At 37.4% G+C, this 15,347-nt stretch overlaps 1 protein-coding gene across 2 annotated transcripts in view; it reads right to left on the reverse strand.

Moving 5' to 3' along the window:
- The window catches only part of LOC127863384 (dynein axonemal heavy chain 11-like), a 157,023-nt gene that overhangs the window by 37,337 nt on the left and 104,339 nt on the right, over positions 1-15,347 (reverse strand). For both annotated transcript variants that reach the window (XM_052402895.1, XM_052402894.1), the window contains 14 exons: positions 13,691-13,933; positions 10,346-10,551; positions 9,521-9,687; positions 8,780-8,930; positions 7,079-7,235; positions 6,447-6,551; positions 5,989-6,163; positions 5,580-5,646; positions 5,290-5,457; positions 4,458-4,698; positions 3,026-3,361; positions 2,672-2,801; positions 2,133-2,357; positions 1,617-1,776 (listed from right to left, as the gene is read on the reverse strand). In XM_052402895.1, the coding sequence (XP_052258855.1) occupies positions 1,617-1,776; positions 2,133-2,357; positions 2,672-2,801; positions 3,026-3,361; positions 4,458-4,698; positions 5,290-5,457; positions 5,580-5,646; positions 5,989-6,163; positions 6,447-6,551; positions 7,079-7,235; positions 8,780-8,930; positions 9,521-9,687; positions 10,346-10,551; positions 13,691-13,933 (2,531 nt within the window). The remainder of the gene's footprint in view (positions 1-1,616; positions 1,777-2,132; positions 2,358-2,671; positions 2,802-3,025; positions 3,362-4,457; positions 4,699-5,289; positions 5,458-5,579; positions 5,647-5,988; positions 6,164-6,446; positions 6,552-7,078; positions 7,236-8,779; positions 8,931-9,520; positions 9,688-10,345; positions 10,552-13,690; positions 13,934-15,347) is intronic.

Here is a 15,347-nt window from a genome sequence, read left to right on the forward strand (position 1 = left end):
TAAGGATAAAGACGCGCTTGTACTTTTTTCATTTTCTCGAATATGCCATGATGTGGGCGGGGTAGTTTAAAATGAAGGACTGATCATTCATATCACAATACAAGTTGACTACGAGATCAGGGTTTTAATTAATAGTTATTGCAAAGCCATTAGAGTGTAAAAACAGTTTACTATACTATTATTTATTTAATTATTGTCTGTTTCGCGTGATCTACTGCCGGAGATTAACTAGTTTATTCGGTCACTGCTTTATATAATAAGCCTTTAATCTTAACCCCCCAATTGCAATCTATATGGAACTTTAAATAACGACTGTTGTTGAATCGTCCTTTCATGATAATGTCACTGTAATGAATTCATTTTTGTCTGGCTATGAAAAATTCCCTCTGGCTATGACATTTTCAAAGTTTCATAGCCACATTGGCTATGAAGACAAAACAGTTAGTTTTGCAGACTGATAAATATTTAAAAAAAACTTTAATGGAGAGAAGAATTTAAGTGCGCATCTTAGAGAACAGTTTCTTATTATTTCTATTGATAAAAAAAAGAAAGTAAAAAATCCACTAATTCCTGCCTTAACTCCACCAATCTCAAATAATCCCTGGAAACGAAGAAACTAACTCACTTAAATTTCAATCTGAGCTTGCTGGTAATGAAATACACATAATAACATTATTTATTTGCATAGTAAACCAGCAAACATATACATACACATATCATCAATTGAAATGTGACAAAAATATTAAAAGCAATTTAAAGCCAAATGAACTCACTGTCAGCCTTTTATTTTATTATATTACTGAAACAAGCCATTGCTCTTCAATGAACTGTAAATACATGCAGAGCTATCATTGAGTCTGATTAATTCCCCCACTACCACTATGACACAGATGTTACAAAGGGTCGAAATGGAAAACGATTTAGAAATGTTTTATTTAAGACATATCCCTAAGTTTTTTCATTGAGAATAATGCCTTTATAAATTTTAATGAAAATCTGCCAAACTATGTAGAAGAATTTTGCTGGCCAAAATGGCCCCCAGTCTGCCCTATGCAATTCAAGTCAGACACAAAATGTTTAAATGCATTATGTTCATCAACTGAAATCTTACAAAAACAGCTGCTGTATAATTATATTTAAAGCATTAACAATTTCAAGCTCATAGTACTTTATTAATATAGAATACTACTATGTAATTTGACCACACATTGACGAACTCATTTTTTATCCAAGATGGCTGCCAACCAACAATTTTGAATGTTATCATGGAAAAATGTCAGATACCACACCTCCTTTTTGCATATGAAGCATTAGAAGTTTCTTAATAAAACATTAATTGAAGAAGCAGACAGGACAAGAAATGCCAACAAACCATGCAATATATAAACCACAATACAAAAAGGACAATCCAATATAATTGTGGTCCCAGTATATTCCCCTTCACAATTTGTTTGTGTGGGTAAAGTGATCAGAAATTTACATTTCAACAATAATTTTACTGTAAATACACCATACACCCAATTTAAAACATAAACAGTATTAAATAACTTGCAACATTCACTCTTCAAAACACAAGTAATACCCCACACAGCAGTGCAAGTACAATAATAACTGACCTGGTCTCCATGTCAAGGGACACAAGTTTGCGGTTGTTCATCACAGAATTGAGTCTACCAAGCCAGTCAGCGCCCTCATTATTGGGGTCTATCAGCATCGGGGGTCGCTGCCACGATGAACAAAGAATGGCTGCATTCTCTATCTGACGGGGACCAAAGTCTAGAACAAAGCAGCACAAATTATATTCACTTTCAAGCAATAACTTGCCAACTTTTTAGACTTGTGTTTGGGGTTACAGTACAACTACAAAACAGTCAGGTGAGGACTTTTGAAATTCAATTTCTATATTAAATTAGGAGACAAAAATATCAGCTCTTTATTCGATAAAAAAAACATCATAATAAAAGTTAAAATCCTGATATTATCTTTATGTATTTTAAAAAGAAAAATACATTTCTGTTTTTTTCCACATAATTGACATAATTTGAAAGTTCAACTTGAAACTTTTTCTTACTCTAAAATATCTTACCCCGAATTTTATAAAAATTACTGCAAAAAAGGAATACAGTACAAACCTTGTTTATGCCATGTGTTTAGAAGGGCCTCTCCGATGAGTATCTTGATGAGTGACTTGATGTACTTGTTGTACTGTGTGGAGGTCAGCATGGGACCAGAACTGGTGGTGAACTGGCTCTGGGAGTCCTCATCCCCCTCCCTGGGGAACCCCTCCTGCCCCTGGGGTGGGGCCACACCGTCCTGGGAGACAGGTCTCTCCTCCAGCACTGGGGAGTCCACACCATCTAAACAGAACTAAATCGGTGGAGATCTTGTTGTGCGGTTGGACATTGGTGGTAATTCAGCTAAGGAACTGCACAGTTTTTTATCAACTTTATTTCATAAGGTTGAACACATTTTGTGTTGAAAATTTCCCTCAGGTGAGCTCAAAATAAAAATAGCATGTTTAATACTTGAGCAAAAAAATTAAAACTTTAAAAATCATAACAAAAGAAATAAGATTGATTTCAATGTAAACTCTGCCATATTATTCTACCATATTTTTATTTTTATATATGTCTCTCAAACGCTGCAGACACAAACTCAAGTGGGTACATACCTTCCTGATTGTCTGCTTTCTTTGGTTCCTGCCTGGGAGTGGCTTGTTCCCCTGCCTCAGTCCTCTCTGTCTCTGCCCCACCCTCAGGCATTTCAGGATGCTCCCCCTCCTCAACTATGTCACCAAGATCCTGACAAAATTATTGAATTTGTATGAACTATTATGATGCTTTGTTTTGTAAAACAAAATTGATTAAAGACTCAACAGGTCATACTAAACGGCCAGAAAAATCTGGATGAATTTTTATCCATAAATTTACATTATTTAATGTAAATAAACCAACCAATAAATCAACCAATCAACATCATGTCCAAATATCATAATTTGGTTGAAAAATGTGTTTTCACTGCTTACTTTGGCTTTCTTGGCCTGATCTTCTGCCAGTAGGGCAGCTGTGTAGTCTACATCATACACTTCACTGGCCCCTGACGCAGTCTTCAGGAAGTCAATGGACCAGTCAATCACACGCCCCTTGAGCCCGTCTATAGAGTCAATGACCAGTGGGATGCCTCTCTCTCGCAGGCAGTTGGGCCAGTGCACAGTGAGCATCGTGCGCCGGAAACTGTGGTGGTAGGGACCGAGGTAGGTGGCAAAACTGGACGCCATGGCACAACCGCCAGGGATTGAGACAAGTCTGCGACCGTGGGAGTCGAAGATCTGCTGGCAACGCAGCCTCTCTCCTTTCAGAATCTTAGAAATAGAGGAAGTTAGCTGGAGTAAATCTATGCCTGTCTTTAAAATCAGAAGTCAATTATAGATATGCTTAAATGATGTGTTTGAAAAGTTTTATTCAACAAATAAGTCTATATGATGTCTAAAATGCATGTTAAATTTATTTGTAGCAGAAAAATACTAGAACAGTCCTTGAAGATGATACATTTCCTGCAATGATCATTTCAAGAGAATGCAAAACTTTTTTAAGTATTAGTAAAATTAATCTCAATAATGTTAAAGTTCACTTTTTCACATTGATCAGAAAAAGCTTCAACCTACATAGAATAAACAATACTGCTTTATCAAGTTTAATGACGCAAAAAAAACTGTTTTCAACACAAAGTATACATGTAGAACGATATAGGTATTAATCACTTGCCTTAGTTCAAGGGCACATAAATAAGGAAAGAATAGCACGACATTCAAAACAACCATGTATTGCAGGTCTACAATAGTATAAACAACATATCTTATCTATAAAGTTTTATGTTGATAGACAGAGTGACTAGTTAGCGACACATAAGATTACACATGTGCAGTGGGACAGACCTAACCAACCAACCAACCTTCCAACTAACAGATTAGATTCCAGTATACCCCCGCACAAATTTGTTTGGAGGGGGGTATAATAACTGTAAGAAGAATAACATAAATCAATTGTTACAGTATTGCTGTTTTTTTACCATAAAAAAATCTAAAATCGAAAGAAAATATATAATTAATGTTACCTTCCAGGGAGACACAAAGTGTTCTGCACTTCATATCCACATTCATTAAATAGGCTCCATATTTGACCCATATCATTCGAAAATGAAATGCAACGAGCTTAGCTCCAAATCAGGCTGCAAATCCGCACAGTCTGGTCTGGAGCTATGTCGTCCGCTATAAGGTCATTCAAAATTTCATGGCCTCATTAGCAGACAGGGTAGCTCCTGACCAGACTGAGTTACTGGGTAGGCTGGTCGGGAGCTATATTTGCTGCCTATAGAATAAGATCCATTTTCACATGCCACCACCCATATCAGAGCTACTTCAGAGCTAAAAACACTCCCCACCACTATAAACAAGGTACCTTTCTGAGCTGCCCTGCAGTCTCTAACATCTTCTTCATCTTGATGGTCTTCTCCTCTTGCTCGTTCTTGTCTATGGTCGCCTCCTCAAAGCCTTTAGCGAGTCCTGCCAGTCGCACCTCGAGATTCTTGCGTTTGTTTTCTAGGGTGGACATCTTGTGCTCCGCGTCATCCACAGCCTGTGTCGTCTCGTCCACCTTCTGGTGTAACGGCTTCACCTTAGAGATCATCATTCTGTGGTACCTGCAGTAAACACATGTTATGGGACATTCATATAGTTAATTTAAATGTCAGCCATTGTGTTAAAAGGCCAGTCATATTTTGCTAATGAGAAACATTTTATTAATAAAACAGTTTTTTACTTTTACTCCTGACATCAAAGGAAAGCTTTACCCTGTGCTTTAATGTAAGCATAAAAATATTTGAACACAAAACTAGTATCAAACTTTTTTGAGACAACGTTTAAATACAGCAGTATGACATGATAAAACTTGGTCGACATCAAAGTTGAAAGGCAAAAGCAACACCCATAGCAATAGTGCTGCTTTACTATATGAGCAATGCTCCTACACAAGAAAAGCTTTATGAATGTGCTTAGAATGTCATTCAACATTAGTCTGCACAGGATTATAAGAGTCAAAACTTTTTGCTTTTATGGTATTTTTTGTTTACAGAAAGTCTCTTTTTTGCAAATATACAGTTTAGGCAGAAAATGTATGTGCATAAAGTGTCGTCCCAGATTAGCCTAGTCAGGGACGACACTTTATGCACATACATTAAACCTCGTTTTGGCAAAGCGCCGCACTTTATTTCTGAATTCCTTCCAAACCTCACCTGACCACTCCGCGGACACACTTGCACAGGGAGCCACAGGCAGAGTTACTGGTCTTCCTCTCTAGTGTGTCAGGTTCAAACGTGGGCTTCTTCAGATACGGCTCCACCAGACTCAGGGTTGACTCTGGGAGCTGGTTGTCATCGAATGACATCAACTCCTCAATAAACCTGTATGTGCAAATGTTAGCATTGCAAAGAAAAAAAAGAATGAGCATGTAACAATTGTGACTGGTATAAAATTTGTTGGGAAGATAAAACATGCATTTACAGACAATACACTGATACCTTACCTTTCAATGTTGGCCATTTGTCTCTTGGCTCCTTTCTGCCATGTAAGGTCAGCTGATGGTGATTTCACTAAAATAAAATAACTTCATCTGTCAGTAAGGGCACAGGAAACATAAAATAATTTTTGCTCTGGGAAAATGGGGGTCAATGCATGTGTTTAAAGTGTCATCCCAAATTAGCATGTGCAGTATGCACAGTAGGCCTTACATGGATATTTGCTGAGAAGATACCTTCTGTACACTGTAAATACAGCAAAAGTGAAAAGTGTTGTCCCTTATTAGCCTGTGCAGACTGCACAGGCTAATCTGGCACAACACTTTTTGCATATATGTATTAAGCACCTTTTTCCAGAGCAATCTAAAATTAATAAAATGTATTACCATAAAGAAGCATTGAACATTCACTACATACATATCATGATAATGGCAGCCATGAGGTCCTCAATATCGATGATGGGTTTCTGCATGGCTCGCAGCTCGTGCAGTTTGTCAATGTTGATGTTCTGTACGACCTTCTTCGTGTCCGCTACTATGGCAATGGCCTTGTACACAGCACGCTCATGGGCCACCTGATACTCTGGCAGGGACTGCAATGAAATTTGAAGCAAAGGTGTATTAAACAGTAATTTGGCAATTGAATGGTTAAACAAGTAGTATTTTTGTATGCAAACTATTTAGTTTTTTGTTATTTAAAAAGTATATTACTGAACTTTAAGACTTTGGATAGTGAAATAGTTCTTAAGAATAGAAATCCAATACAGCATTTTATTTCGTGTTGTTTTTTGCACATAGCACATTAAAATACAAAATTCTTCAGAAAAGAATAAAAATACTGATTCACAAAAAAGAAGCCAAAATAAAGCTTGATACCTTTTTGAGTTTGGATATTTTGTCCATCTGTGCCCGGACCACCTTGATCTGTTGTTCTGTAATGGCAGTGTCTTGACCGATCTGTGACAGAATCTTGACTGTGCCCTGAATTGGCAAAGACAAACAGTTATGATCTTGTACATTTATTGGAGCTCCATATATATGACAGCCTCAATCAGAAATATAAGTACCACACCATGTCTCTTAAATGATCTTCATAGTAAAACTGCTGTAATATATGTTATTTTTACGGCAAATAAACCTTATTACAATATGACCACAGGATCCTCAATTTGTATAGGTCTACCATGCAAATACATTGAAAGTACATTGAATCATTACCAATCAAAGAGGTTATATCATGATTCCTAAAACATGATGATGATGATGATCTTTGAACAGTAATGTGACAAACTATAGCTCAGTGGTTTAATTTGCAAGATTTGGTTTGGTACTACTTTTGACAACAGGAGCATAATTTAAACATATTATCACTAGGACGACTATCTGATGTTACAAACCAAATATGATCATCACTCTGGGAAAACAGGGCTTAATGCAAGAGCAAAAACCCAGATAAGCCTGTGCCTTTCTCACATGCACATCCCCACCAAACACCCCCCCCCCCTCACCTGTTTCCTCTCTTCCAGTACGGTCATCTCATGCTCGAGGTTCTTGCGAAGTTTCGTAGCCACCTCGTTCTCCCGACGTATCTGCTGCAGGGACGTGGCAACTGCGTCGTGGTCCTTCTCTATTGTCTTGTGGCGCAGGCTGGCTGTCGAGATGAACCTGTAACATAACAGTGTATTGCATTAGCAAATCAGCAAGTGTTTTCACAAAAAATCCTGAGACACCAAAACAAAAGAAACTTTCATTACAGTCATCTTGTTTTACAATAGTATTCATCACAAGTGACCAATAAGTTATGATTGTATAGATTGTATAGATGATACAGAATGATTTATATTAAATTATAGGCTGTGTTATTGACTCCAACTACAGTGCACCAAGTGAGATCACAAATCTCATTTAGTTTTAATTTACTTTATTAACAAACAAAATTTTACGTAAAATATTAATAACAAGAGATGTGTTTGTCAGAAACACATTGCCCCCTAATGCACCGCTTTTTTTTTACCTTTGACCTTGAAGGATGACCTTGACCTTTCACCACTCAAAATGTGCAGCTCCATGAGATACACATACATGCCAAATATCAAGTCGCTATGTTCAATATTTCAAAAGTCATTGCAAAACTTTACTATATTAAATTTTTTAATTTTCGACCTTGACCTTAAGGATGACCTTGACCTAGACCTTTCACCACTCAAAATGTGCAGCTCCATGAGATACACATGCATGCCAAATATAAAGTTGCTATGTTTAATATTTCAAAAGTTATTGCAAAACTTTACTATATTAAATTTTAAAAATTTTGACCTTTGACCTTTAAGGATGACCTTGACCTTTCACCACTCAAAATGTGCAGCTCCATGAGATACACATGCATGCCAAATATCAAGTTGCTATGTTCAATATTTCAAACGTTATTGCAAAACTTTACTATATTAAACTTTAAAATGTTTACCTTTGACCTTAAAGGATGACCTTGACCTTGACCTTTCACCACTCAAAATGTGCAGCTCCATGAGATACACATGCATGCCAAATATCAAGTTGCTATGTTCAATATTTCAAAAGTTATTGCAAAACTTAACTATATTAAATTTTTTAATTTTTGACCTTTGACTTTGAAGGATGACCTTGACCTTTCACCACTCAAAATGTGCAGCTCCATGAGATACACATGCATGCCAAATAATAAGTTGCTATGTTCAATATGTCAAAAATTATTGCAAAACTTTAATATATTTAAGTTTTAAATTTTTGACCTTTGACCTTGAAGGATGACCTTGACCTTGACCATTCACCACTCAAAATGTGCAGCTCCATGAGATACACATGCATGCCAAATATCAAGTTGCTATGTTCAATATTTCAAAAGTTATTGCAAAACTTTACTGTAAGGTAAAAGTTTTGGAACAGAATGACAGAATGACAGACAGACAGGCCAAAAACAATATACCCCCGATCTATCGATCCGGGGGCATAAAAATGTCATGAAATTTAATCTGGAAACTTATACAGAACATTTTTGCGAAAAAAGGGATTTTCATTTAGAAGAGACTAATTCCATTAAACGAAAAATTCCATATAAAAGCAGAATCTGAGAAAACATGAAAGCAAATGCATTTAGTCAAGTTTTTCAAGAACCAGGCTAAATTAACCCAAAGCCACTTTCTTTATTACCACAATATGGCAGAGGGTCTCACCTTTCCACAAACTTCTCATATGAGGTGTTGGTAACATGGCGGTACTCTCCGGAGTCACGCTCCTGACCGTCCTGTTGACGCAGCACCAGGTGCATGGAGGCCAACATGTGCGCAACGTTCTCACGCTGTATGTCAGTCATCCAGGTCACAGCTGCAGTAGAGAAACATTTTTATTCTTTTCATAAATTTCAGTTTCACAAATTTCTTATCATTTTGAGGCTTTGAAGTGAAAAGGATGTTTTATATGACAAAACGTTCAAGGTAAGATTTATACTCTAATACTGACACATATGTTCATCACACATAAGTCAATTTGTTTCTAACATCTAAATGGTTAATAATAATTTTAATTACAGTAAGTTATTGTTTAAGTGGTTTTTAATATTCATTTTTAAACAGTGGACAGTACAATGAGTTATGATACACAATGATTTAAACAATTCAGCAAGCAACAACTATATAAGCTTTGTTCTGAGAAAACAGAAATTAATGCATGTTTGTAAAGTGCCATCCCAGATATCAGAAATGACACTCTCCGCCTACATTCAAATTTAATTTAAAAAAGACTACTATTAAACAAAATATTTTGTAAAAACGGAAAGTGTTGTCCCTGATTAGCCTGTGCAGATTGCATAGGCTACTCTGGGATAACACTTCATGAACATGTTTTAAGCCTGTTTTTGCTAGTTAGAGGCTCATATTGTTCAAAACAGACCATTCTGTACTGGTATTCCATCTTACCACTGAGATGATACATGGCATGCTCTACAAGCTGGGTCTTGGACCAGTGCGGGAACCAGATGAAGTTTACGCTCTTTGTGAAGGCCGGGTACTCTCGACAGCGACGCTGGAAGTTTGTGCCTCCATCTCCCGCTATCAGGCACACCCGGAAATTGTTCCTCACTGTCCTGTTTAGCAAAATTAGATTGACACAAATAGGTAACTATGAATAACAAAATACAAATGATATCAATTTTAAAGATATTACAGATTTGACACAAACATCACTTCAACAAAAGCTGCTAGAGGAAAGCCTATTAATTTTTCTTGTGTTTTTTTTTAAATATCTTTAATTTCATTTTTTTTAAACAAACTGCTTGCATGTTAGGAAGCAATTAACGTATGTTATTTTGCAATTAGGTAATGAAGTGTTTTTATAATTTGCAAATACACCCTCAAGCCACCTAGACTCTGATCACACCTACTCTCCCCACAATCTGGATCTAAGGCAAATAAAGCATGAAGTTTTATTACAATAATTCAATTCATTTGAAACCAGAAAAATTGTTCCTTTTTATAAAGTAGCAGTGACCATCACCTTCATCCAAACCAGTCTATATGAGCTTTGTTCTAGGAAAACTGGGCAAAATGCATAAGCGTGAAAAGTTGTCCCAGATTGACCTGTGCAGTCCGCACAAGCTAATCAGGGATGACACTTTCTGTCTAAACTGGATTTTTGTTTAGTAGAGAACTCTTAAAAAAAAAAAATTGCCCCTGATTAGCTTGTGCAGATTGCATTAAGCCTTCTTTTCACAGGGCTTAGCTCATATGCAAAACTGCACTCACTTGAGGAAGAAGTTCCAGGCCACATCCCTGGTGTAGGTGAGCCCAGCCTGCGTGACCTCGGTGCGGATGGAGTTGATGATGGTCGTCTGCTCCTCGTACTGGAACAGGTGGCTGATAGCGCCCCCTGTGATGAACTCAATCAGAAACACGAGGAAATCTTCCTCAAGGAGCTCTTCTTCATGGAGGAGCAGAAGCATCTTCTCACCCTGAAATCAATGGATTACTCAACAGTTGGAGAGGGAGTTCTGAAAGTTGAGCGTGGAACTATTAATCTGATCTAGAAATGAGCCATGATCTGTGAGAATGGGGCTTAATGCATGTGCGTATTGTTCCAGATTAGACGGTGCTGTCCACACAGGCTAATTAGGAATGACACTTTCCACTTAGACTGAATTTTTGCTTAGGAAAGGCCTGCTTTAAATGAAAAATCATATAAAAGCAGAAAGTCTTGTCTGATTGGCCTGTGAGGACTGAAAGGCTTATCTTGGATTACTATTTTCACACATGCATAAGGCCCAGTTTTCTCAGAAATAGGTTCGGATACTCAACAGTTGAAAAGGGACTTTTGAGGGTTGAGCCAGAGGCTGTTTATTTCATATAAAATGTTCAAAAATCTACTTTTTATGGAGGACTAGAAGGAACTCAAGCTGAAACAAATAAAACTCAACAATGGTGATTCGCTAGTCGTAGTTGAGCATGAGCAGTTGAGAATGAAACTTTTATTGTTAAGATATGACTAGCCCCTATTGTTAAGATATGACTTGCCCCTATTGTTAAGATATGACTAGCCCCTATTGTTAAGATATGACTTGCCCCTATTGTTAAGATATGACTAGCCCCAATTGTTCAGATATGACTTGCCCCTATTGTTAAGATATGACTTGCCCCTATTGTTAAGATATGACTTGCCCCTATTGTTATGATATGACTTGCCCCTATTGTTAAGATATGACTTGCCCCTATTGTTAAGATATGACTTGCCCCTATTGTTAAGATATGACTTGCCCCTATTGTTAAGATATGACTAGCCCCTATTGTTCAGATATGACTTGCCCCTATTGTTAAGATATGACTTGCCCCTATTGTTAAGATATGACTTGCCCCTATTGTTCAGATATGACTTGCCCCTATTGTTCAGATATGACTTGCCCCTATTGTTAAGATATGACTTGCCCCTATTGTTAAGATATGACTTGCCCCTATTGTTAAGATATGACTTGCCCCTATTGTTAAGATATGACTTGCCCCTATTGTTAAGATATGACTTGCCCCTATTGTTAAGATATGACTTGCCCCTATTGTTAAGATATGACTTGCCCCTATTGTTAAGATATGACTAGCCCCTATTGTTCAGATATGACTTGCCCCTATTGTTAAGATATGACTTGCCCCTATTGTTAAGATATGACTTGCCCCTATTGTTCAGATATGACTTGCCCCTATTGTTAAGATATGACTTGCCCCTATTGTTAAGATATGACTTGCCCCTATTGTAAAGATATGACTTGCCCCTATTGTTAAGATATGACTTGCCCCTATTGTTAAGATATGACTTGCCCCTATTGTTAAGATATGACTTGCCCCTATTGTTAAGATATGACTTGCCCCTATTGTTCAGATATGACTTGCCACTATTGTTAAGATATGACTTGCCCCTATTGTTAAGATATGACTTGCCCCTATTGTTAAGATATGACTTGCCCCTATTGTTAAGATATGACTTGCCCCTATTGTTAAGATATGACTAGCCCCTATTGTTAAGATATGACTTGCCCCTATTGTTAAGATATGACTAGCCCCTATTGTTCAGATATGACTTGCCCCTATTGTTAAGATATGACTTGCCCTATTGTTAAGATATGACTAGCCCCTATTGTTAAGATATGACTTGCCCCTATTGTTAAGATATGACTTGCCCCTATTGTTAAGATATGACTTGCCCCTATTGTTAAGATATGACTTGCCCCTATTGTTAAGATATGACTTGCCCCTATTGTTAAGATATGACTAGCCCCTATTGTTCAGATATGACTTGCCCCTATTGTTAAGATATGACTTGCCCCTATTGTTAAGATATGACTTGCCCCTATTGTTCAGATATGACTTGCCCCTATTGTTAAGATATGACTTGCCCCTATTGTTAAGATATGACTTGCCCCTATTGCTAAGATATGACTTGCCCCTATTGTTAAGATATGACTTGCCCCTATTGTTAAGATATGACTTGCCCCTATTGTAAAGATATGACTTGCCCCTATTGTTAAGATATGACTTGCCCCTATTGTTAAGATATGACTTGCCCCTATTGTTAAGATATGACTTGCCCCTATTGTTAAGATATGACTTGCCCCTATTGTTAAGATATGACTTGCCCCTATTGTTAAGATATGACTTGCCCCTATTTTTAAGATATGGCTTGCCCCTATTGTTAAGATATGACTAGCCCCTATTGTTAAGATATGACTTGCCCCTATTGTTAAGATATGACTAGCCCCTATTGTTCAGATATGACTTGCCCCTATTGTTAAGATATGACTTGCCCTATTGTTAAAATATGACTAGCCCCTATTGTTAAGATATGACTTGCCCCTATTGTTAAGATATGACTTGCCCCTATTGTTAAGATATGACTTGCCCCTATTGTTAAGATATGACTTGCCCCTATTGTTAAGATATGACTAGCCCCTATTGTTCAGATATGACTTGCCCCTATTGTTAAGATATGACTTGCCCCTATTGTTAAGATATGACTTGCCCCTATTGTTAAGATATGACTTGCCCCTATTGTTAAGATATGACTTGCCCCTATTGTTCAGATATGACTTGCCCCTATTGTTAAGATATGACTTGCCCCTATTGTTAAGATATGACTTGCCCCTATTGTTAAGATATGACTTGCCCCTATTGTTAAGATATGACTTGCCCCTCTGCATGGAGGAGCATAAGCACTTGAGCATGAATTTGACCATATAGTGTGAATTCGACACTTACGAGAAAATTCCACAGATAGTCAAGTGTGAATTCAATAGGTTTGTGTGCATTAGTCTGATGAGCATGAATATGACAATTTTAAGAGTATTATAAAGTACATGTTGAATACAATGCTGCTACAGTTAAGAATGAACTGCTTATCTATACAAAAGTTAAGAAATTTTAAACATTGTTTTAAACAGTTTCAATATTCACAAAATGTGTGACTTACTGTGTTCTTATACATAGCTTAACATGTCACAAGGCATGTACCCAGTATACTCTACTGAACAAAATATACACCTGTACTGTCCTTTCTTTAATATTTTAAAATTATTAAAATTAACATTATCATAGCAAGTGTTGTGAGCCTACCTTGGCCCCTGCCCTTGTGTACCCCTGCACAAGGTCAGCCTTGAACTGGTCCATCTTGTACTCAGTGGATGACCCCAGGGGGCTGGGGTTGATCTGGTAGACTGTGTAGCCACACAGGTGGGCAGCCAGCTTGGTGATCACTGTGGACTGACCTGGGCTCCCCTCTGCCACCAGCACACAGTGGGCATTCTCGTGGGGGGAGGCGATTGTGCGCGCCAGACGGCACACCTGGTCCACCACCACCTGGCATGTACAGACAGAAATAATGGTACCTTGACTAGAAACATTGCTTAACTTAATGATTGTCTTAATGTTTGTCTACCACAATTGTAATTTTTGAAACACCTTAGGGAAAAAGATACACTATCCACTTTTAATTGTTTAACAAAAGTCTTTATTATATAACAGATTCATTTATTCAAAGGTAAAAATCTAAAGCAAAGGTGGAGAAATCACACATCTAACAGAAATATTAATACTTAGTATTAAAAATAAGACTAATCTCAGCATTAAAGATGTTATTGCTGTGGGTTGTAGTCTAAGCTGGTGTTCACAAAGCTCTGAAGAGGAATCATAACTTCTTGGTCTGGTGAATACTATACGTCTAACAATATTTACTTGTTTAATATTATGAACATTAAATTTGTAGGTATTAAAAAAAAACGCAACCGTCGGAGACGGGTGATGCTCCCCAAAGGTTTTTTTGTCACAATATTGCACTATATATTCAGATAAAAGGAAACGTCTTAAGGGCACAGTAGTTAGGGGGGGACAAGAATTTTTATATATAAAATTTCAAAGGGCCATAACCTTTTGAAAAATCATCCGACCAGTATGGCAAGCGGTTCGATGCATAATCCCAAGAAACTAGGTTTCTCATGAGAACCTAGGTTTTCAAATGAGAACCTAGGATCTCGTGAGAACCTAGCTTTTTAAATGAGAACCTAGGTTCTCATGAAAACCTAGGTTCTCATTTAAAAACTTGGGTTCTTGAAGCCATGTGCAATCTTCAAGCGAGAACCTAGGATCTATGGCAAGCGGTTTGACGCATAATCCCAAGAAACTAGGTTTCTCATGAGAACCTAAGTTTTCAAATGAGAACCTAGGTTCTCATGAGAACCTAGGTTTTTAAATGAAAACCTAGGTTCTCATGAAAACCTAGGTTCTCATTTGAAAACTTGGGCTCTTGAAGCCATGATGAATCTTCAAGCGAGAACCTAGGTTCTCATGAGAAACCTAGTTTCTTGGGATTATGCGTTGAACCGCAAGAAACTAGGTTTCTCATGAGAACCTAGGTTTTCTCATGAGAACATAGGTTCTCATGATAACCTAGGTTTTCAAATGAGAACCTAGGTTCTCATGAAAACCTAGGTTTTCATTTGAAAACTTGGGTTTGACGCATAATCCCAAGAACCTAGGTTTCTCATGAGAACCTAGGTTCTCAGAATGAGAACCTAGGTTCTTGCTTGAAGATTCATCATGGCTTCAAGAACCCAAGTTTTCAAATGAGAACCTAGGTTTTCATGAGAACCTAGGTTTTCATTTAAAAACCTAGGTTCTCATGAGAACCTAGGTTCTCATTTGAAAACTTAGGTTCTCATGAGAAACCTAGTTTCTTGGGATTATGCGTCAAACCGCTTGCCATAGACCAGAACCA

Source organism: Dreissena polymorpha, unplaced genomic scaffold (genome assembly GCF_020536995.1).
Source record: "Dreissena polymorpha isolate Duluth1 unplaced genomic scaffold, UMN_Dpol_1.0 chrUn007, whole genome shotgun sequence".
Classification (NCBI taxonomy): Eukaryota; Metazoa; Mollusca; class Bivalvia; order Myida; family Dreissenidae; genus Dreissena; species Dreissena polymorpha.